Genomic DNA, 25527 nt, shown 5'->3' on the forward strand with positions numbered 1-25527 from the left:
CCAAATTTTTTGGCTTAAGACCTTTTAAAAAAGTAGTCAAGTTGGGCCCCTTCTCACATTTCAGATGTCTTTGATGTGAGACCAAAGTGATATTTCCCCACTAAACTAAATTGAAATAACTGTTCAAAGCCCAAAGAGGTAAAACTCTCCACTATTAGAGGCTGGAGCAAAGAAATGAATGAAAAAATGAATGCAATTTTGTGTAGCAAATCCCCATTAATCATCTCACTCCTCAGATATATCTTGTGACCTTTTGGAAGTGGCCTGAACTCTACGTTAGGAACCACTTGGATTAATCTACCCATCTGTATGTAAAACAGTTCAAATTAGGTAGGCTACTGCCCGACCAACTGCATCAGAATTGACAATCTAATAATATAAGAATATAATGTGTCGCACTAAAATAGGCAGAACAAATGTCTACTTTGATACTTCTACTACATTTTGCTGATAATGCTAACTCTTTCACATGACTTAAGCATCTTTACATTGTTGTATTAGTACTTTTACGTCAAGGATTTGAATATATCCTCCACCACTGAGGACATCTGCTTACATCACTGTCCTTGTAACCACAACGGCTAGTTCAGCAAAGCAGTCTAAAGGGAGAGAGTGCATTTATTTTGTCCTGATGATTGCAGGAAATGGTTTATTTTTAAATAAAGGTCTGTGTGGTAAAGAAGTCTGGATTCATCAAGATAATACTGCAATTCATTACAGTTTTCAGTCACCAAACAAAGTCAATATATGTGGACATCTGGCAGTTTGATTTAAAGTATCTTATATAAAGCATTCAGTGCACAAAATGTTATATTTTTCTCTCCATTTCTTGTAAGAGTTGTTTAAAGGAGCTCTATATAGTATTCAGAGCTTACGCATGATTCAGATTGTCTGCACACAACTCTCAACATGGAGGTGGCTGAGCCGGCGGCTAGCAGCTAATGGTGCTAACAGCGTGAACAGAACAAAGTACAGAGAAGCTCAGAATACAACACAGGATGCCATTACTCCACTATACCTTTACATGACAAATGGTTGTTTGCAGCTTTATTAATGCTCTGAATATCGTATAGAGCTCCTATGACACACTGACACACACACACAAAGTCAGAACATGATAAATAAAGAATCCCAGCCATGTGCAAAAGTAAACTAAGAACTCTTTTATTCTCTTTTTTTGTAGTTGTTCTTTTTATGTATCTATCTTTAGCAGTTTATTTTTTTATTTTTTTTCTACTCGAGTCCTTTAAAATTTTGTCATCATGCTAGGTGCAGCTTCAGTGTTGGTAGTACATGCAAGGTTGTGGGTTTGTTTGTTGGTGGAGGTTTTCACACATTGGACAACTGGAGGGAGGGAGAACGGGGAGCGCCGGTGGCTCTGGAAACCTCAAGTGGACGAACAGCGACCACTCTGGAGTCACCGAAAAGAAAGGAAAGAAAATAAAAGAAAATCCAGGTGGGGGCGGGAGTGGGGGGCACTGACCATCATCAAGGATTCACAAAGGGTAAAGCGGAAGCAGTTCAGTTCTTGCTGTGATAGTCGCCATCCAATCCATAAATGGGGACGGTTTTTTATCATGACATCATCAGTTGACATCTTTAGTGCAGTCAAAAGAAAAACTTTAGAAGCAGGCAGTCTTTAGGAGGGGGGGAATATACAAAAAAAAATCTCAGACAGCTTTGCAGAGAGAGAATAAAACAAAGACTGGAGGGGCAGAGGGGCAGGGAAACTTCAGACTCCTGTTTGTGATGAAGTGACATTAAAGGAGACATCAGGAGTATTGCTTGTGACTTTGGTCTGGGTCTATTTGTCGGGGGGGGGGGGCTCACCATTTTCTCTGATCCAAATTTCAAAGTTTCTACCTTCAAGTCAACTCCGGTAGACTCCCTTTTCCTGCTTCTCTAATACTGACTGAAATAAAGTAAAAAAACAAAAAACAAAAAAAGTACATATATGACATCACACGTGCCAGCTTGTGGATGCCACTTTTCGCTGAGGCACCTTACAGTGCATATTTTTTCTTTTAAACATCGGTGGCTACAATGGGGATGACGCCTGTTAACCCCGGCAGTGTTAGTGCCATGCTGTATGGTGCCCAGTGAGTCACAGAGAACCACTAATACTCAGGAACATCAACATCTTCACAATCCCAGCATCAGGGAAAGAGTCCAAACAGTTTCTTTAAGGATGATTGTACAGGGAACAGAATTTGTCAGTTGTGTTGCTCCTTATATACAGAGAGAACTACTATACTGCAGCAATAATGATCGCAGGTCACAATATACACGTGGCCACTGACAGCTACAGATGCACTAGAGAAGCGTGACAATTTAAGTCCCCCCATATTGAATGGAATACAGTTTTTTGTACAAATCAAAAGTACATTGTTCAGTGGATATACAAAAACCAAACAGTAAAGGGTAGATTAAAAAAAAAAGAAGAAGAAAGAAACCTTTGTAAGTAAAATAGCGGGGCAGAGACACACATGGACATCATCTTTGGTGAAGATTCCACAGAGTATGCTTAAAGACGTCTGAACACGCACATACTGTAGATTGCACACACATACATACATTAGTCCCTACAGCTGGGAATAGGAATTAAACTGCAGTTACTCAGACACAGGTCCTCATTTACAAGTTGAAAACATGAGGACAGTTATGCACTCAGGGTGTAAAGGTCAGATCACAAAGGTCTTCTTGAAATACTGTGTCCCTGTAGATGTAGAAGACAGGACGACGAAAAATGACATCACACTGTGACACATTTGGTTGTAACCTACCGGTAGAGTTGTAGCAGATATTAGCAAACGACTTGAGTCTGTTCGTGTAACTTCACCGTTCACCTCAAAGAGAATTACGTGGAGGGATTACAACTTGTTTGCATTTCAGACTATCACTACAGACTGGCATAATGTGGCATCTTTTGAATGTAACTTCACATACGGTATGTGGCACTACAGCACATAGACCATGCCTTCTATTAATAGTTCGAATGACAGCTATCATGGATCCCTGCCACATGGTGACATAGTTACAAGATCTGAGAGGTCTGTTCATCACTATTTTCACTGCAGTATTGTCCCCAATCCTCAAATGCCCATGAAAAAAACAAACAAAAACCGTCCCTGTCCCTCCCCCCCCCCAAAACAAACAAACAAACAAACAATCACAAGAAATCTAGAAAATAGAGACAAAGATTCAAAGCTGCCTGTGGAGGAAGATGCTGGCATTCATTCAAAAATCATTCACTGATGGGCGCACAGGGCTCTCCACCGCGTGTTTTCTGCTCTGTAGGCCTCCCAGTTCAGTTCCCATGCAAAGCCATGGCTTAGATCAAGGAAAAATACAACGTGCAGCACCTCCCAAAGCTTGTCCCAAGACCCAGGCGAGGGAAGGAGTCGGAGGATGCGATGCTCTTAACATGACCCCCCCCTCCTCAAAAACACGCACACACTGTTCAAGTATGAAATGAGAGTGACATAAAATAACTTACAGAACATATGCACGAGTTAATGGAGACAAAAATCAACAAAAGTGTCCTAAACTACAGCGACGCCTGGCCTGTATATGCTTTCAAGTCAGTGAATCAAACAGGGCCACAATATTTTGGAACATTTTAATCTTTAATACAGGGGTCTAAGAACATGTATTCTCATCTAAGGAACGGACCAAATAACACACATTAAATGTTACATATCTATTTTAAGTTCTCTTTCTTTTCAGCACTAGATTTACATCCGGAAGATTTATGCATCTTTAAAATAAAGTTTGTCCCAGTAATTCTTTTTCAGCGAGTACATTTTTTTTCCAGGTCCATACACATTGGTTTTAATTAACAAAAGATTCTTTCTCTAGGCTACATTTCACCCTAAACTGGCTACACTTGTTGATCCAGAAAATAGACAAAACTGCATAATTTCAACTTCAACATCTACGTCATAAAAACACGGATTCCAGTTTTTAAAACATAAAACAGGTAGATGAAAAAACACCATCCATTAAAATCAAAATAAAAAGGACAAAAATCAATAGAATGAGAAAAAGACATGGCGAGGCCGAGGTCCTCTGAGGAATGACAATGATGAGCTATGGATGGTTTGTGAAACTACGCACGTTTATTTCCACAAGTACAAAGTGCACGTGCGTGCCGACACGTGGGACGGAGGTAAGTGTCACTGTGGGCTGGTTGTTAATAAGGGGCTCTCTTGCTTTCAGGCCTGGGTCAAGGGGGGAAGGAGTGGGGGGTTTAGGAATCCCTTGGTCCCTTGACTCCCTCAGGAGCCGAGGGTGAACTGGTCTTGCTCAATGGGCTTTTTGACCCAGGCCCCCAGGCCGGCCTTGTGGAAGGCCTTGATGAGCGCCTGCTTGGCAGAGTGGTACTCTGCGGCCGCCTGCTTGGCTTCATGGTAGGAGTTGGGCTTGAGCACCTTGATCCATAAGATGGATGAGAGCTGAAATGGAGAAAAGAGAGGATAAGCTTTGGATTATTTTTTCTTTCTAAGTACATATAAAGCTCATAACACTGACTGGTGCAGCTCTGTCTTCTCTCTCTTTCTGAATCTATGTTTAAAGTTTTCAAGTTCAACCATAATAAGAAAGTAAGAAATCTAACCTACAAGGCTGATTCTTCTCACTCTAAATTTAGGGTTGGTTTTTCCAGATGGTAACTTGCACTCATTGTTGATGTCTTGGTTCATATTTGACCAAACAGATCTCTGTATGTGGTCTGGGAACCAATCATACTGCTACTGCTGGAATTAAATGTCCTGCTTGACCTCTAAAATCTCTCAGTGATGTCGTACAGCTCCTTTTACTCAATCCAACTTTCCAAGGAAGAAAGATTTTAAATTCATGTTTGCTTCAGGCTGTGAATGTGACATCTTGCAACTGGATCACACAGTAGTAGGGATGCACCGATTTATTGGCTGAACATCAGTGTTGGTCAATATTTGCCTTGTTGACTGCTATTGGCCTATTTGCAGCTAAGATGACGTTCACTGATGGCAGGAGCCGATGTTTTTCTGTTGTGTCACAACAATTTAATGCAGGCTAAAAATAGAGAATAATGGCGTCCCACAGTCACAGGGACAACAGAAACATGTTTGGGATGAACAAAAAACTTCTTCAAGACACCTCTGGGTTAAAAGGACTTGGCAAAGTCACCTTAGACGCATCAGAGGACGCACCCTATTGTTTCCTTGATAATGTTCCATTGTAAATAAATTACTCTATGTAAAAATTGGCAGGAGGAGAGCGAGCTAATGTTAACTGTTAGCAGCCGGTGGCTGCAACTAAGAGCTCATGGAGGTTGCATTGAGTTACATGATGATGCATTCAAGCTTTATTTGTTAAAAATGAGTATTTGGCGAACGTAAATTATAACCTCATCAAGATTTGTTCAAATGAAAACTTGTAAAATTTAGTTTTTGATGAGAAATTTGAATAAATAGGAGAAACGTGTGTTTTTTTCATGTGGAAGTAGTTTCAGAAATTTGTATGATTGAATCTATGCTAATTCAAAGGTAGTATAATGAAGGACTGGATTACTTTAAAATAGGACTAATATTTTATGATAAAGATATAACAAAAATTTCTTTGTTTCCCTGACACAAAAGCAGGACTAAATAACACCAACAAAAAACATAAACAAATAAGCACCAACAACAAAAAAAACATCGGCATCGGCTATCGGCCAAATTGTCCGGTGCATCTCTACACAGTAGCACTTGCAAGTTCTTAAGTTGTTATCAAAACATTTAACTAATTCAACAAAACCTGAATGGGCGATGAACACGTGAAATGTAACTGTTCATCAGACAACTTTACAGTTTGGGCTGAAGTGCTTCAATAGAAAACAGTGCAGTGTACCTTGGAGTGCAGGCGCACCCAACGGCTGAAGAGGGCGTGCTTGCAGAGACGTGAAGGACGACCCATGTCATCTTTGCCTGTAGTTGCATTGATCACCTCCAGGGCCTGGTCCCCCACCGTCCAGTTCACACTGAAGTTTGGTGCCTTACCTGGCTGCCTGGCCTCTGCATTACTTATACCTGGAATACAAAACAACAACGGTCAAAGACTGAGTAGCACAGCCAGCCAGAAATATCATTGCTGAAGAAAAACACACACAGATCTAATGTAGAAAACTTAATGATTTTAAGTGTTTCAGAAAACCTTAAGGATTCCTTTGTGGTTTGTAAAAGTTCAGCTACTTGTCAAGCTAAATAAACCATGTAGAACTCTGGAAAGATGCTGAAAACAAGTTTTCTTATATCATGAAAAGTTCTGGAGGTTTTTATACAGGACAGAAAAGATATATTATGACAGACTGAAATACTAAATTAAATCTTTTTCTCTTAAGACTTTTCCTAACACAGTGTTAAGACTCTCAAAACATCAAACATCGTCTTCAAGCTTTCAAGCAGAAAAGGGACTAAAATAAGATAATTATTTTTCTTTTTCTGTCTTCCAAAACGTCTGTGGGAGCCCCAGAGGAACTTAACCTCATGCTACCCCACTGCATGGATGTATTCAACGATGGATGAGGTACCAAACCTGGCAACCCATTTCTTCAAGTGACAGCTTCTCCCACAGCTCTAACAGCAACTTTTTTCCTTGCTTTTCTTTTTTTTTTGTGTGCTACTGCGTTAAGACGAAATACCATCCACCCAGGGGGACTATGAGGTCAGAGCCTGCTTTCTTCCAGCACACTACTGGGCATCAGCCTCCACTGTATCTGAAGCATAAATGGGAGATATATGGATGCCATAAATCCCGGTGTCTTGCTCTTTGTGTGTGCGTGTGTGAGGGAGTGTGCGTGTGTGTGTGTGTGTATTAAGCTCCTTGGTTCCATTTGGCAGCACTTGTGGCAGAAGATGATTTAAAGGGGATGAAATCCTCAGCGCTCTAACGCCACAGCCCTTCACCGCTAAAAACTCTCTAAAGCGGAAAAGGTTAATAACCCCCCACTATTATCTCCCATTCCCGCCATTTACAGAGCAACCAGGGAGGAGGAGCAGGGGGAGCTGCATATAGCTCCAGGCCTTGTGATACGATGCCCCTTGTCATCCTCTAGGATCTTAAAAAATACTAGTGTCCTGTTTGATTTGATTTAGCCTTTGTTGTTGTCTGTCTTGTGCTGTTGCTGTCATGGATTGGGTTTTGTCTATTCTTATTTGTTAAAGGGACGACTTGCTACACACTTGCTCTGACAAAGACACATTGTACAACAAGAGCTTAACAGCAGGAAGCTGGCACTGCGGGCATGTCAAGGTGCAAACGTTACCATGGGCAGCTAATTTGCTAACTAGCTACAGTAGAACAGATTATTACTTCCATTGCCAGGGAACACATCATTAACTAACAGCATTAGTTTGTGGGGTAACAGACTGCATTAAAATAAGCCCCATTTATGACTGAAACATCTACATCTAGAACAACGCTATTTCTTTACATGTTTTCTGGCATGATGTCTTGTAAGTGGCCATCACATACACATTCAGCCCACTGAATTCTTTTTCTTTAAAAATAAGTCAGCTGTTAAAAATTTTCAACCCACTCGAGGAACTGGCATTAGCTTAATTAGCTAGCCAGCAACAGTCGTCATTTCAGTTGGAAAAATCGACGATGGCCGGCTAAAGATAAAAAAATGTTTGCAATTTTTACAAAATGCTCAGAATGTCCATGGTAATTCTGCCACCATTATCACTTAAAATGCGTATATGCTGTGTGAGAAAGAAAAGTCTGACATAGCATAGCAACAGCAGAACTTAGCAAACAGTCAATCAAATCAAAATAAATTTAGTGTAGTAGTAATTGACTACTCCCAAAAAGTAGCTGACTAGTCGATTAATCATGGGAGATGTATAAAATGTTGTAGTGCCAGACAGATGTTTGTAAATGTTGGTGTGCCTACCTGCCCTGCTTTAATACGAAATCTTATATATCTTGTATATATCATATATATGTGCAGGTTCTCTGTCTCAGAAAATGGTATCATCCAAGCCAACCCCTCACATTTTCATTGAGACTGTGGGGCCACTGGCACTCCAGCTTGTTGGTGGGTGCAGTTTATTGAATTACGTCTTTTTTATATGAAATTGCATAATGTAACGTTGGCTAATTCTTGTCTTTTTTATATATATATAAGTTGTATTTATTATATCGAATTTTGTACATAGACGATTGTCTATTTTTATGTTGTACACTATGGACCTTTCTCTGTGTCCTTAATAAAGTCATTATTATCATTATTATTAAAGATCAATTCTCATCAAATACAACCAGTAAAGTTTAACAGCAGAGTCCATGACTGGCTCTGAGTGGCTGTTTACAAATGAGGTGCAATCTCATTGTACTAAATCCCCAGCACGCTTGTCTGACCTGAAGATACTCAGTGCTCTTTAGTTATATTGGAAGTCTTTCCTTCTCACAATACCTTAAATTCTGCAAACAACAACCCCCAGCGGCCCATGCATTGCCACTGCATTACTACTGTACCATGCTAAAACCACAGATAAGCAACTAGTCTACAAAGATGGAAAGTGTCTAGCAGTTTTTATGGTTAACTAGTTGAGTATTCTGTGGAACCCCTAGTAGCAAGTGTACAGTACTTTATATAGTATTATTCTACATGAAAATTAGAGGGGGAGGGGATAAAGTTGGACAGACAGAGAAATGTAAGGTCAGAAACTGTGTTAATTTTATCTTAAAATAAGTGGAAAGAAAGAGGACAAAATGACTGGGCTAAAGCAAATGTGATTCATGCTGAAAGGTTTGGCAAATCTAACAGTTCTTACCGGGTAATGTTACATGCTAATGTTTTACAAAGTCCTCTAAACAACAAGAAGACAAAAACTGAATGCTACATCTAAAATGGGAAACTCTGAGAAAAAAAGGAAGAAAAAAAAAACTGCAGGAGCCTTGGTCCATATGGCCTTTTTAAAAGGTCAAGCCAATGCTGAAAATTTACACAAAATGATAAAGCTATTCAAATTCCACAGGAACTAGGTAAATGCCAGCTCAGACCAAACAGAGGAGAAAAGCAATAACTGTCTTCCTGCTGTGGTCTGACCAGTGAGGTGGATAAATGTGTTTACCGCTTAGGATTACCATCTTTCTCTTTGATATTTAGACAGCTGGACTTTGATTGGCAAATATCAACAAGTTGATCCTCTCAAAACATGACAACATCATCATGACATTACGTCAGCTCAAGGTCTCATTCAGTTAACGTTTCAGCATCTTTCAGCAGAAAAACATTTTTGATTTTTTTTTTTTCTTTTTTTCTCCATCTCCTCCACATCAAAGCAGGCACTCACCACTGAGCAGAGGCCTGTTGAGGGTGAACTGCTGGGGCAGGTCCTCGATATCTGCGATGCGTTGGTACATGGCCCTGGAGAGGTGGTCGGCATGGTAAAGGCTGCCGAGGATGATGCTGGAGAAGTAGATTGGCTCTGTGAAGTAGCTCATCAAAGAGCCCTGAATACCCACCACATTCCACCTGCAGAGCAGACACAAACACACACATATGCATACACATTAGATAATCTGGCACTGGATCTTATTTCCTGAAAATATGCTGTTTTAGCTACATACTTGTGGTGATTATGGAAACATGTTTAAATGCTGTTAGCTTTCTAAACATAGTTATTTAGATGCTAGACAAATAGTCACATCAGACCAAACCAAATACCCTGGTTCACCTCACGAAACCTTATGCTATGGCTGGGAGACATGCTTTAATAATACTATTGCGATATGCTTAGGTTGTATTGCGATATATGATAGTTATCTTGATATTCTGAAATCTCTTAACTACTGTGGACTACTAAAATACACACTTATTAAATGAACTACAGTTACAATAAAATTAAACAAAGTAGCTACGGTCATAATTAAGTTAAATAAAGCATTATTATAATTAATTTAAATAAAATGCTGTTATAATAAAATCAATAAAGCACTGCTATAATAAAGCAAAAAAAGTATTGTCATAATTAAATCAATCAAAGCAAAACCCTTGGTGATTTTATTTCAAGGCTCCCGGCTCTTCCTGGGCCCGAAATGTTGATGTTTTTGCTGTGATTTATTCACTGTGAGCAGGAAACACACTAACAACTCTCTGGTTCATATATTTATAGTATTTGCAAGTCGCACTGGTGCTCCATGGTCGCAAATTGTGACTAGATAGTCACAGTCTGGAGCTCTGCAGGTACATAAACACGCTTTGTCTGCTCAGACTATCATTAAAGTCATTAAGTTAAACTGTTACTGTGGCACTGTAAAACGTTATGATTTATTCACTGTAAGCTGGAAACACACTAACAGCTCAATTGAGACAATTGAGCTTTTCTACTTATGTTCTCTCCACCTAGTTATTAATAGAAACTGTCAAATCCTCATTGTCTCAACCATGAAAATATATATCACAAAAATAGGCATGACTTTCAACAGGCGACATGTAGAAATTATTGTAGTAAGCCTGAAAAGTGCCCGGGGACTCTGTGCTTTGTAGTACATGCATACATGGACACACACACACACACACACACATACAGCTGCACAAGCAAAAATATATTAGTACATAACCAGCCAATGCAATCTACCACACACAATCACCCACAATCCTACAGTTGTGTACACTCTGAAGTATCCAATTTCATTTTCTACAAACTTCTGTGTATTTCTATGCTGTGTCATTAGCCATCTATCCCCAGTCATTTTCCCATTGACATGCTCTGTGAAGCATCGCCTGCCCCACCTCAGAGAGAGAGAGGGAGAGAGAGAAGGAAGGAGAGAGAGAGGGGCAGAAACAGACAAGAAAAAAGGATGGAGACAGAGACAGTGAGTTAGAGTGTGAGGGTTGAGGAAGTAAGGGAGAAGGATGACAGAGAGGGGAAGGAGAATGACAGAGTAGATGAAGGGACTGAGCCAAAGTTTTGCACAGATGACAGACTTAAAGGCTGAAGTTGGCTACTTTCGGTGTAGCATTCAGCCCGAAGCTCATTCAGTGCTATAATATCAATCTTTACAAACAGGTCATAAATACACGCGTTATTAAAAAAAAAGGCTTATGATTTCCTAAAATAGATGGGCACTGTAGTTTTTAGCAAATGTTACTCAAGGAGGAGTAAATAGTGCATTTGTTAGGGACTATTTTCAGCCACAGATTAACTTTTATTTGGTGTATTGGTATGGCAACGGAATGGTGTATGTGGGACTGACCCTAAAAAACTACTGCCCATGTTCGTGTTAACAAAGGAACACTAGTGTAAAGGTAACAGGTCCAGCATGCAACACCAGTGGCCATTAAGTGAAATGCAGTAAGCACTGTGTTGCTAATGCTTACACTCTGTAGGTGTGATCGAGCACTTGGGACTCGGCCAAAACAGTGAGGGGGATCATATATATGAGATTAAACATGATTAACCATGAGCATGTTAGTTACAGTCATATTTAGAGTAACATTTTCTGGAGTGTTCCTATGTTTTATTTGGACCATAGAGTGCCCCAGGAATGAGTCCTAAAACCCAGAAATTAGTTAGCATTTTAGCACCCCTGGTTTCCTCATCTTCAAGTCAATGGGTTTTTTTTGAATGGGTTTTTGGTTAGATGCCTGAAATAAGGTCTGTGGTTAATACAAGCTTAAGAGACTTTCAAATTTTGTTCTACGACATAAAATACATCAGTAAATACCCCACTAGTGAGGGTAAGACTACTATGTGTCTTGAAAAAGGCGGTTGCTAACAAGTGGCTAAATGAGACTTCAAAACGTCATCACACCAAACATAGCTTTACAGCCTTGTTGTGGTGGCGACCTTGAAGTCATGTGACCGTGGTGTTGTTTGTTTATAGCCTAACATTAGCTTTTTTAACTTGCGCCATGTACATGTTCTACAGAAAAATGTCATCATCGGTAACCTGATTGCCATTCCAAATTAGTTTTTCAGCTAAAATTACAATGCAGGCAGATCCAGGCAGTACAGCTTTACAGCTAGCTTACTAACCTTAGCTTAGGTTGAGATAAGCCCTTTGACCACCCCTGCCTTACGTTGCTCTTGGCTAGTGGAATGCAATTGTTATTTATACACATTTGCTTTGCAGGCTATTGTAACATAATTTATTTTTGGCTACATGAACACTGTCATAGTGCATAAGTTAGTATCATGGACCATGTTAGCTGGTAAAGTAATTTGGCAGGCCAATTCACATAGAGATAATGTTAGTAAACAAGCAAGCTAAGGTTAGCTAGCTAGCTGTAAAGCTAAGCTGCATGTGGCGTTGATTGTTTCAATCCCCGCCGCTAGGACACTACTTTATCAGGAGGAAAGCAGACGGCAGCTCTACAAACACAGCAGCCAACACTGGCTGCATTTATGTTGCTATAGCCCTAACTGAAGGTCCATCTCCAGGCTGTCGCTGCAAAACATGTAGGCCTTCAATGGAAACAAAGCATGTGTGGACTTTGTGTTGTTGCGGGTGCTGGTCCTTTTTTGACATTAGTAAACTCCATTCCTAAGCTAATGTTAGCTAGTGTTGCACACTGTTATCGTTGTAGTGGTGCTGAAGACAGGCAAGGCACTCGAAGCACACATAACGTTGCATCCTTTGGATTTTCCTGGATTGAAAATTCCTCCAAACACAGATGTCAAAGGTTCAAAGGTTTTAAGGCAGCAGAGAATGTGAGGGAAGGTCTAACCTTTTAAGCTACATTACAATCTCTTTATCCATTGGCAATACAAAATGATAAATGTCAAAATCTTATGTACAGAATGTTTAAAGAAATAACGACAGAAGCAAACAGGACAAACAAAGAGAACAAATACAGACCACTAAAAACAAAAACAAGACACTGACAGGGTGATGTGATCTTCTCATTCCTCCTTTCACTTCAGGCAGACTGTCTGAGAGTGTGTGAAATTACCAACATGGACTCAGAACAATGAGGAATATGCAAGCATAAGACCCCAGGCTACTCAGAGATATCATCGTCTCCATATGCAATATTCTCCGTGTATATGTGTGTGAGAGAGAATGTGTGACATTGTGTGTGAAAATGAAATCTCTGAATTCATAGCTGCAAGCAGTAAAGCACACATTCAGTACAGGCAAACAGCTTCATAATATAACACACACCCATTTTTTCATCAACAGCGTTACCGAAACACACCTGAAAACACTCTAAAAGAGCACACAGTACATAAGAAGAACCACAAACAAGGACACACAGACACACACAGACACACACACACAGTTATTCCAGTTATGTTTTTGGAGGCATTCAATTTCACTCCCGTCAAATATCTCTGTATTTCTTTGTTGGTAAGTTGGTCAATATCATGCTCTGTGCACCTACACACATACACAGCACACACACGCAAGAACAGGGTCAGAACAAGTCAGAGGGACCACGTAATCAGCTGTTATAGAAATAACGACAGGAGGAAACAGGACAAACAGAGAGAAATAACCCATAAGAGCTCTGCCTGTTTGCTAATGAGCTCATTCAAATAGCACTAAGGCAGAGAACTGCTTGTTCTCGCTGAGGCCGTGGGGCTGGGCATGTAATCAAAAGGAGAATGAGAGGAGAGAAAACATTGTGTAAGGAGGGAACATTATGGGCATGGTCAAAGTGAGCCAGTCAGTTCCTGTATTAAATGGCAGCCCCACGGCTAACAATCACTCACACAGGGACAGAAGCAGGTGGGCAGCAGATTTCTCACCTGGCTAATAGCTGTGTCATAAGAGGGCAGAGTCAGGCAGAGTGAGACGCCGTGCATACAGTAGTCTTTTCCTCACACTGGAAGAGGTATACTCATATCACCAATCCTCAGTGCCAGACCTAACAGACTTGCCATCTTAGGCAAGCTTCTCCTAGTCCAAGCCTCCCCTAAAAAATATATTATTTATATTTATTGTATTTTTTACAAACTAGAATTACCACCTCCCTGTTGTTTGCCTCTGCGAACCACCCAAGTTGCACTTACAGTTTACATGTCTGTGACAATTAGGATGCTTCACACACATCTGACCAACTGACTCCCATTCTTTTCCTGAGTTGTGATGTTGAGGTATGGCCAGAAAAGTGTTTAAAATTACTTACTAAGTGTCATAAAATGCATATGAAGTCTTGAGTAATGGTCAAAAGTTTTGTGAGGTCACAGTGACCTTGACCTTTGACCATCAAAATCTTATCAGTTCATTGTTGAATCCAGGTAACATTTTGTGCCAAATTTGGGGAAATTCTCTCAAGGTGGTCTTTGGATACTGCATTCCTGAGAATAAGATGGATGCATGGTCACAGTGACCCTGACCTTTGACCACCTAAATCCATACAGTTCATTGTTGAGTCCTAGTGGTTGTTAGTGCCAAATTTTAAAAAAAAAAATCCCATGAGCTATTCTGGAGATATCGCTTTCACAACAATGAGACAGATGAAGTCACAGTGACCTTGAAGTTGACCAATGGCCACCAAAATCTGTTTTATCAGTTATTCATTGAGTTCAAGTGGATGTTTGTGCCAAATTTGTGGAAATTCCCTCTGGCGTTCTTGAGACTCACAAGAATGGGACAGACGGTCCACCCGAAAACATAATGCCTCAGACTTCGGCTATCGCTGGCATGAAGGCATAAAAATTATAAGAGCTAATAAGAAATCAACACAAATAAAAAACTAAGCTAACAAACAACAATAACAAATAATGAAAAAATACAGTATGGGGAAATTAGCATATTTTGCTTCTGTCTTCATTTTTTGTATTGCGCCTCAGAAGGCTGTTTATTTTCTCTTACTCTAATAGTCTCCAGCTACACTCCACTCCACCACATCCATTGGTGCTCTAGCATGTTCTGACTGTGATGATCACTCAGTGCTGAACACATATTACAGGAACTGCAGGACTTTTTGAATGGGGGGGGGGGAGGGGGTGTTTCTGGAGTGGTGCAGATTTTCACCTACATGAAGATCTGCCACTGCCAGTTCCTTATTTTAACTGTAAAGGGTTATTTTTTTGATGCTCTATATCAAATAGAAACTGGTGTCAACTTCAAAATATCCTTTGTTTTTCCTTGTTATCTAGTAAAGCTTGGCAAGAAAAAAAATACCCCACATGACTAAATGTACAGCTTCCAACCTATTTTGCCCTCTACTGACTTGGATCACTCCGCTTTGGACAACCACACAAAATCTGAGTCACTAGTACCAGCGCTGACACGCTGAAAAGGGCAACAAGACTTCTCACACAGTGCAAACAGCATCCGCTACTCGTTCGACATCTCCCTCATCAAATACACTCTCAGCATTCAATCACTCTGTGCGTTCAGGCAAGGTATTACGATTCCTGGATGGAGGAGGAGGAAGAAGGGGAAGAGGGAGGGAAAAAAGGAGGGGCCCGTGAGAAGAGTTATGGAGAAGTTTTATCGTTCATCACAAGGGAGGCACAGTGTTGCCTTGAACATGGACAGAGACTAAAGACGCTATGATGTGCCTGCAAAAATGCCCCCGGGGACAAAAGATCCATCAATTCAGCTGTCCCTGACACTCCCTGAGGAAAATGATAGACTTGAAATGACAAAGATAAAATGCAATTCATCGCAGTATGAGTAAATACAACACAAACAATCATGAAACCATATAGCTAAATAAGTATAAATCTTCAAAATGAACATAAAACATATATATTAGGGCAACAACTACTGATTATTTTCACTATAAATTATGATTCTGATTATTTTCTTGATTAATCGTCTGGTCTACAAAATGTCCGAAAATAGTGAAAACATCAATCTCATTTCCCCTAAGTCCAATGTGGTGTCTCTAAATATCTCTTTGGCAGTCCAAAACTGAAGATATTCAGTTCGCTGCATAGATCAGCCTCTCATTGGGCGGAACGAGCCACCCGCTGAAGTCCCGCCCTACCACCTCCGGTTGTGTAGCAGTTTTCAACTGTTTTCAACAGGTCCTTTACTAACCATTGCGGTGTTTGATCTTGCGGGGATGTAGCCATTTTTCTGCCATGGTTCGCGTCCTGTAGGCGATATTTTTGTGGGCATGTTACACCAAAACCTGTTTCCCCCTGGCAATATTTTTGCATGCGCACCGTTGCTGTGGCACCGCCCAGAACGATTGTGATTGGTTGAAAGAAGTACAAGCAGCCGGGGCGTTTTTTTCTCCAATCTTAAAGTGAGAGTCGGCCCAGCCAGACCTTTCTTTTCTTGAGAAAGGTCTGGTGAGTGAGACTAATATATACCAAACAGAGAAAAACAGGAAGTCCCCATATTTGAGAGGGTGGAGACTGCCTTTTTTGCATTTGCTTTTTATCAACAATTACTTTAACGATTTATCGAATATCAAAACAATTGGCCATTATTTTTCTACCAACTGACTATTGATTAGCTGACTAATAGTTGCAGCTCTAATATTAATTTGTCGCACATGAAGCAAAATGTGCATTACGCAAGAATGTGGATAAACATATTTCCGGACGTGGTCAAGTATTTCTTCAAGGATTTTCTGTAAAATAAGAAATCATTGTCTGCTGTCATGCTTTATAAGGGCTCTTTCTATGCTAAGTTTCAACCAATTTACCTTGCAATTTTGTCACTGCAGGACATGGTGAGTAGCCTCTCCCCCTGCAGCACCCCGTCCCAGGTCTGGATAGTGTTGCTGGACCTCACAGGGATGGTGCCTTCCCCTGACTCAATTTTGGTCCTTAACTGGCCCCGTGCTTTCCGGTTGGGATGTCTGTCTCCTTGGTCTGAGTGAGAGAGCACGAGAAGAAGCATAAAAATGTAGAACGAGAAATTTGGGTCCCTCTCAATGAGAAAATATCTACAAAAATCTCCTCAACATGACAAAACAGAGATTCTCGGGAAAAAAAAAAAAAAGAAAGATGGAAAAAAAAAAGGCTTCCACAAAAGCATGACCCATTATTTATTATTATGTTATCAATGTTTTCTGCTGTTCCGCCAGCAGGCCCCATCTATTCAGTGACTAATTGAATGTGGCTGTTTTCTATTCAGTCTGCCATGTGCAACGGAAAACACTTTGACAAGAGTAAGAGGGAGGTTAATCAGACAGACAGTGTGGGCTGGCTGGGCGGGAGAAAGACTGATAGAGACAGACAGCGAATGACAAAAAGCTCTAATTACTAGAGCCTTGTTTAAATGTGCCTGTAATGTGTATTTGGATTCAGAGTAAAATTCTAATTAAATGAAACCAAGCATAAGAGGAAAACCCTACAATTTTAATTAAATAAAATACGCTGTTGTTGAAACTGAATTCTGAACTAAGACGAGACCAAATTAAAAACATGTCGGCTGTGCTGAGGAGGAGAGATGAGGCTGGCATGAGGCAGCGAGCGGTTGCCGTGCGATCGCTCTGTACCTTCAACTCCTGCCTCATGTGGAGAGAAGATCCTGGCGTCTCCACAGGGGGAGGTGCTGATGTAGAGGTGGAACTGGACGTTGTCCTTTAACCTGTAGCCTCCCTTCTCACACGGCACGAATATCGACTTGTGGTGGTCGTCCTTGCTGTGGTTGTGACAAAGATTTAAAGGGCAACTTTAACACACGGCTAACAAACAGCATTATAGCTCATTTAACTGGATTTAAAATGGATTGGAATTGACACAGCAAAGAGCAGTCTAAATACATGTAATTAGATTGTCGACACAAGTAACCTCCCACCAGTCCACTGACCTGAGGAAGAACTCCAGCTGAGTGTAGAGGTACCTGATGAGCGAGCGTCGGGCAATTATCTCAGCGTGGCAGTCATTGAGTGCCAGGCCGCGGTCGCTCATGTACTCACCGTTGATGCATTTGGTTCCCGTGGAGACACAAATTACCTGTGCTTCCTTCACATCTGTGCCTGTTGGGGGTCGAGGGAACAAAGACATGTTTGTCAATCACTCTTAAAGGGCACCTATTATGCTCACTTTCAGGTTCAAATGTGTATTTTGGGTTTAACACCAGTCTGCCCTGATTGGTCAGGGTAACTGGTTTGTTCTCCTCAGCATCTTTGCACCATCATTGCAGCCAAGGGAATAAATGTAACAGAGTAGAGCGGTGCTTTCTACCATGAAAAATCACCACTAAAACCTCCTAAACCAAAATCTTTGGGGAGAAATTTACAACGATGGCAACCAAGATTACATGTTTCCCTGACATTAGCTGGTGGCTACATGTAGCAATGTATGTAATGTAAACACTTGGAGTAATGTGCCTGGAGAAGATGACCACATAAAGAAATCTGTCATGATCTGATGTTATCTTGCCATTAAAGTAGGTAAATCCCATTGAAAACAGAGCTGTCAAAATGGTCTAATTACTTTAACAAATGTTTATGGCATGATTTGGCCACATTTAATATAAACATTCAATATCGTAACATACACATGATAGAAAATAAGGAATAAATTGTGTTGCCCTGACACAGTGGAGTGAAGCATAAAATGGCAAAGAATAAAAATTCTCCCAACACTTGTGATTGAACTGAGAACAAAACTGTGGATGATGTTTAATTCATAAATGTTGTTGCATATGCTGCAAAATAGGCCATTCATTTCTGAGGAAACATTATCAGACTAAGAAATGTTATACTTCACTGTGAATATTATCAGCTTTTCTCTATGAGCTTTACAACCTGAATTTTCCTCTGGAATTGACTGTCAGTGTTGAGTTTGTAAGCACAAAAGCACCAACCATCTTTTACCCCCCCCAGTCTACCTGTTGTCATGACAACCCCTGCTAGGACTTTCCGTCGTGCATGAGGGGAAGTGAAGTTTTCTGTCAGCTCACTGAACTTATCCACCACCAGGCGCGAGACTGCATCAGCCAGAACCTGGAATCACATACACACATACATACACACACACGCACACACAGCCACACATACGCGAGCTTGTGTCAGATATGTCAGTTTACAAAGCGCGTCTGATGTTATCCTCCCCTAGAGCACCATGTACCTGTCACAGCGTTCGCATTCAGCTCCAAACAAGCGTCAGAGCGTTGAAAAGGCAACAAGTGAAACTGGGTTGACCCCCTGAGGTATACCTAACCCTCTTTCAAGCAACGCTCTTTGAGCCTGGCATGACAGTTATAATTTACCATCTCCCCTCTGACAGTGAAGCAAAAACCAAACAAGTAATCCCGAGCAACAGATGTGAACAAAGTGTTCGTCGACATTCCACAAGGTTTAAATCTCCACTCTAAACTCCGGGGGGAACCTCGAGTGAACTTCACACTTCTTTTGTTCTTGGACAGCCACCTCGTCTTGCTGGCTCTTTATCCATTGCTAATGTGATGGAAAATGACGACAACCAAAAGGAGAGATGACGGCTGGATGACCACAAATTAAAGAGATTAGTCCAATATTACTTCCCTGCTACTTTGGAGTCACCCACTCGTGGCCAGATCATTTGACTTTCGAATGCCAAGGTCGTCTATGGCGTAGGAATGACTTTTAATCTCTAGGGATACAAAAAAGTGAAAGTACCCATCACTCGGACAAAAAAAACACGTCCAAAGAATATTTCCTTTTGGGAATGAGTAAAAAAACCTGTTATTTTCCTTGAGCATCAAAAAAACAGTTCAAACTATAACACACTACACTAAAGTTACCATGTTTTCTGCAACAGCAGTGGACTCAAACCATTTGTCCCCATTAGTTCCTTGCCAGATGGAAACAGGCTGCAGAAATTAAATACCAAGCGACAGAGAATTAATAGAGCAATTAGTGGGGGCGCTATCATTAAAATGGGGTTCTTGTCGAATAAATCAGTTGACAAGTGGATAGAGTGAGTAAAGAGAAAAAAGAAGGCTTTGGGAAGGGGGCTGTTGACACTGTGCTGTGCTGATTAGCTCTGCTGACTGTGTTATCTCTCTCCACACACTGGCGTGGCTCTGACTGTCACCTCTACAGTGGCATCAAAAGCAACCACCTGCCCTTAGTCCCCGCACACCTGATGTGAATGAGGTTTTAATGATAATCTACTAGAACAGCAGAGTTTGACAGGTGGAGAAGATTGGAAGACCTCTTTGCAACCTAAATAACAAATCCATGGAAGGTTCACACAGAATATGTTAAACAATGCTTTCTTGTTGAATTCTGCAACATCTGTCAAATCTCTCAGTAACTGACAAAATGATACTATTAATATAGTAGAATCAGCCATTCATTTTGGAATACACACATTAGGAAGAGGGGTGTCTCACTTGAAAACTTTTATACTATACCAAGATGAACATAACCTAGAAAGAAGTAATATATGGACCAAGCACTGGCATCCTGATTATCTACATGAAGATAATTACCTGGATCTGATGTGTTAGAAAGATGATCTTTCAGAACTGCATGTACTTCTATAACTCATCCCAATCTTTGTAATTTCAACAACTGCCATTTTTCTTCTTAAATCCTAATTACTGTTTCAAGCCTCTTGATAATGACTGACAAGGTCAAGTAAATGATCCAACAACAGCTTTAATGAAGGCAGAATTTGAAATATGAAAATCATGTGTCTGATATGGCATTGCACTTATTTTAAAAGCAAGTTAAAAAATAAATAAAACAACACTAAAAAAGTAGAACTAGGTTCTGCTATTACTCCCTAAAATAGAAAAAAAAGTAGTGTAATTTTGAGGGATACTTGCTTCTTCTTTAATGAAGGCAGAAATTAAAAAACATTGACATGCCACTGCACTCGTTTTAAAAGAAAGTTGATAAAATCCACCCAAAGCAGAACTAGGATCTATCATCAACAAAAAAAAAAGAAAAAACAAACAAACAAACAAACAAAAAAAAACACCATATTTTTTAGAGCTACTATCAGTGATTAACATTGTGGTGTCTGGAATGAAAATGAATATTTGATAGCTGTATGTGAGGAGGCACAAGTGCCTTGTGTATCCTTTTGTATTTTAGTCTTATGTCCCTACTGGGATTCTTTCTTTGGGTGTGCAGCCATGGGCCTAAAATGTTGATGAGCTGTGATACAAACTGAAGTACGTTTGTGCACATTTTGCTTCTAATTAATAGGGGTGCCATAATTCTTCAAATCTATGATTCGATTAGACTTTTGTTTGTAAGTTCACAATTCGATTCAATATTCAGTGTTAAAAAATGTTTTCCCCTGCGCTATTCCACTGTTAGATTATCCAGTTTTGATCTGTAAAGATCAATAGATCATAGGCTTTAGCCCTGCCTGACAGCTGTGATTTATGTTTTCTAAATTCTACTTTAAAAAGAATCGGCAATAGGGATTGCCGATCTGAAATCTAAACCTAATTCCAATTGATTTTCAAATTAGAATTAAAATCATGAAACCCCTGCTAAATAAATGGGTAGTCTAACAAGCTAAGTCTTTTTTTAAATTATTGTGGAAAGAATTGTATCATGAAGAACTAACAGGTATGATGCATCCTATAAAACCTGATACATGCTGTAACTCAAGATCACAACCCCTGGAATAGTTTCTTTGGCTTATTAAATTCACTAAACAATATGGTCATTGAAAATATTTCATAATTTCAAGGCCTGCAAAACAGATGTTGTATCAGCCTGAAAGCTCAGTGACTTTATAACAGAACATCAAACTACTGAGCCAATGCACCGTGTCTAAAGAAAGTATATGGCTGACACCTGGTGTGGTCCCAACTGAGTTCCTGCTCTGATCTGGTAGGATTCTCTGCAAATACAATAATCTTTACAGAAAAGAGACCTCTTACCTGAGGCAGGTGAAGCTGCAATCCCTCTCTTGGTATGGGTTGCCGGGATGGTGTCTGGTCTAGCTGCATGTTGAAGAGAGCTGAGAGGGCTGCCTGCGCTGCCCGGGCTTTAGCCAGCTTCTTGTTGCGCCCTGAGCCTTCAAACGTCTGTGCATCCACCGTTACTGACATCACAAAATTCTTGGCATGACTCTCCCCGCTCTCTGAGACAAAGTCATATTTGAGGCCTGGCCTGAGCTCATTGAGGATCATGACTGGGTTTTTGCCACTGGACGGCGAGCTGAATGTTGATGGTGGGGGCAATGGGGCCTGGGCAAGGTTGCTGCCAGGTGGTGTTGGCAGTGGGTACTCCCCTAGTGAGTTTAAGGAGCTGCTACCATTGGAGCCTAGATAGAAGGATTCTTCAGGTGCGGCTGGTGTCTCAAAGCCATTGAAGAGCATGTCTGGGAAGTCAGCTTGGTCAGATGTAAAGTCTGTGTTCACTGTCAGTGTTCGACCCATAGCCAGGTGCGCCTCAGAGGCATTGGGGAACTGGACGAAGGAACGCAGTGCCTTCTCTGCCGCATTTAATTTAGCCTTCTTCTTAGTTGGGCCCATGCCCTCAAACATCTGTCCATTGACCTCCACAGTCATGACAAAAACTGGTGCATGGACTGGTCCTGTCTGGGACAGAAGTTTGTACTGTAGACCTGGTTTGATTTCATTCAACTGCATCAGAGCATTCTTGGGCAGGACCGGCCCCGGTGTTTTCTTGCGCTTCTTGGCCCGGAACTTGGAGTGTGTGTGCCCATTGTTTCCCTCTTCTAGGGGGCGCTTTCGACTGCCCAGGCCGCTTCCATTGGGGAGCTGTTCAGTCACTCCCACCCCGTCTTTGCAGGACACGTTGTCCAGGTTTCGGTTTTCCTTAACATCGGTGCTGCTTGAACCTGCGGTGCCCAGAAAGAGTAACTTACAACGCCTTCGTTGCAGGATCTTGTAAATGCAAAATTTATAGATTCCTTTATCACTCTTTGGAACTGAAACAATGATTTGTGTTCCTTTATCAAAGCAAGAGAATCTGGCTTTTAATTGGATTGAACATATTAACCTATGGTCTACTGGTATAACTACAAATAGTAGAACACCATCAGTACATGTACTGTTGTCAAAAATCAGTCTTAGAGATGGTAAAGATTTGAAACAGTGAAGGGAATTTCTTTTGACTACATTTTGGTTATATAGTATTTTATTTTGAAATGTATCTCTTAATATATCATCTTAATTAAAGTTGTAGTTATGAGGCTCTTTATTCTGATGGTCAAGTTAAAGTGGGATGAATATATTTTCAACTAAAACAACTCCTGCACACTTCTCAGGTTGCACAGTATTATGGGTCTCAAACAAAAATGCACACAAATACGAGCACACATTTCAACATAGACGCACAGACACACGCACACAGAGCTGTTCCTCATCCACTCTATCAATTTTTAATCGCTTGAGTGCCTACAGAGAAATTAGGTACACTTTAAATGTTCAGTTTGAAACTGCGGGTCCTGAAATATTCTCTACTGGGGAACACATATCACTGAATCCAGTTAGCAAAGTGGATGGAATATTGGCAAAAATTTTCATTTATAACATCCTTCAGCAAAGGCTTGATAGGTTACTCCTTGCGGTACTCAGGAGAAAGAGAGGCCGCAGTGTGCATGAGTGGGATTGTAGGTTGGGTTGAGGGAGTGCAAGGGAGAAGTGCAGGGGGAGGAGCTGAGGACCAGGCAAACAGGAGAATACATCAAAGAGGCGGAAGGAGAAGACTCCACCTACTGCAGGATCCTAAAGTCTTGACTGAAAACACGGTGGAAGGTTGAAATGCTGTTTACCCGTTTTTTTGTTTTAGTTTTTTTTTTTTTTTTTTTCTTAACATAAGACTTTTGAAAAGAATGACTGTCGTATTTAAAATGAGGAAAATCTGAATTAGAAATCTGTATCTAATGAGGTGCCGTTCATAAGGCCCTGCGCCTCTGAGATCCCCCCCATGGAGCTTGTCAGAGAACACAGTGTTTTAGGTTGCAAAATGTACCGACATGCCGTTACCATCTGCAAACTACAATTGACATGTCAAAAGGCAACAAAAAAAGACACTTATTACTAAGATCAAGAACACAGGCATGCATATCCGTCAGTTTATGAGCAATATCTGCACTGACAACATGCATTATTTTTGGTGTGTGTGTGCATTCTGCAAACTGGTATCTTGCAAATATGAGTTTTGCAAATAAACAAGGGAAAGGAGGAACAGCGTAACTGTGTTACAATAGTAGCCAAGAAGACCTATCACCTATCAAAATGGTGATAGGTGAAATCTGTGTGTTGGACAGAGGCAAAATCGCAGCCAATGACTTAAAACCACCACAGATGCTGCAGCATTAGTTGAGTAATTTAAGCTGTGGTGCATGACTTGGACTTTCATTCCAAATGAAATGTTTTAAAAAAGCTTGTTATTTTTCTCTTCAAGGGACAGAATGCATAGGACTTTCAGCTACCGCAAATTTAGGGATTTCCAGTTACATTATTGCACAATACACATGTTTAGCTATCAGTACCGCTCCTGAAACAGTTTTACATGTAGGGTATAGGGACCAATAAGCCAATCAAAATGAAGTCACACACTGAAAACTCTAGCATGCTGCACAGACAAATACAGTGGATATAATGGCACACAGACAAAAATCTGAGCTCCCTTTCTCTGGTCCAAAATATTCATTCAGCACATTTAGGCTTTCTCTATGGGGGTTAAAATTGATACTCTTCATTTTAGTATAATAACTTTGCAGGATGATGGATATTCAGTAGTACCCATGTCAGAGGACAAAAGCCATAGAGCAGCAGCCATGACACCATGCACTGAATTATGGCACACACATGCAGTTGTGGTCATGATCATGCGCATCAACGTCTGTGTAATCAGCACCCATTACTTATTCAGAGACAAAACATTCCATATGGCTGGATCTGTCAGAGCTTCAACTCCCCCTGTGAGGGTTGCATGAACAAATAATGCAGACAAAAAAGTCTCTTATCACAACTTCATTTTAACTTGTTTGTTGGGCTTTTGATTTTGGGATGATTCATGTGATTAAAGAATTTCAAGAACTGCAGAGGTTGTCACATAAAAGTTAAAAACTTCTTTCATGTTTTCCTCTGGTGTTTCCCTTGGTATTAAAGAAACGGGCTTGTGTGAGCTTGGACTGTGTTTTATCTTCAAATATATATTTTGACTGGCAGTGAAAATGCAAGAAAGAGGCTTCAGAGGCTTTGAAAGACAACAAAGACCATTTTGTAACTCCTCTTATTTGACTTAACACATAACAACATGCTTCTCCGACGAGCAGAAATGCAGAGTGTGACACTACAATAAGAACTGTTCATTTGTATTGCAGGTTAGGGCGCTGCTAGGATGACAGCTCTCTTTGAATGTGAGTTCTGAATCGCTAAGGTGTGGGGAAACACATTCAATCATGTCTTTTCGTGCCTTCTGAGGCTCAGTTACTGAGTTCAAACCAAAATGTCTAATTAAAGTTAAATAAGCTGGAGAGGATTTTCTAAAAGAGAAATGGAGGTAGAGGGAATCTGTAAGATGACCTGAAGTCTTTGAGATGTAGTGATTAGTTCTTCCCTAAAAGTTTCCCACAAATCAGCTGTGTGCACTGCCATGTGTCTTGGTTCAGGTAAGGACATGATAGCTCCCATCATGCATCATCCCAAAACAACTAGAGATGTCAGTTTCACTTAATTTTGCTTACTATAGCCCGACACCCA

The 25527-nt window shown here is 40.6% G+C and overlaps 1 protein-coding gene across 3 annotated transcripts in view; it reads right to left on the minus strand.

Moving 5' to 3' along the window:
• Positions 1 to 1140: 1140 nt before the first annotated feature.
• The window catches only part of adarb1b (adenosine deaminase RNA specific B1b), a 142210-nt gene continuing 117823 nt past the window's right edge, over positions 1141 to 25527 (minus strand). For all 3 annotated transcript variants that reach the window (XM_033613584.2, XM_033613592.2, XM_033613575.2), the window contains 8 exons: positions 21727 to 22652; positions 18727 to 18841; positions 17701 to 17869; positions 17387 to 17532; positions 16589 to 16757; positions 9321 to 9502; positions 5872 to 6050; positions 1141 to 4454 (listed from right to left, as the gene is read on the minus strand). In XM_033613584.2, the coding sequence (XP_033469475.1) occupies positions 4278 to 4454; positions 5872 to 6050; positions 9321 to 9502; positions 16589 to 16757; positions 17387 to 17532; positions 17701 to 17869; positions 18727 to 18841; positions 21727 to 22652 (2063 nt within the window). In that variant the 3' untranslated portion in view covers positions 1141 to 4277. The remainder of the gene's footprint in view (positions 4455 to 5871; positions 6051 to 9320; positions 9503 to 16588; positions 16758 to 17386; positions 17533 to 17700; positions 17870 to 18726; positions 18842 to 21726; positions 22653 to 25527) is intronic.

Source organism: Epinephelus lanceolatus, chromosome 14 (genome assembly GCF_041903045.1).
Source record: "Epinephelus lanceolatus isolate andai-2023 chromosome 14, ASM4190304v1, whole genome shotgun sequence".
Classification (NCBI taxonomy): Eukaryota; Metazoa; Chordata; class Actinopteri; order Perciformes; family Serranidae; genus Epinephelus; species Epinephelus lanceolatus.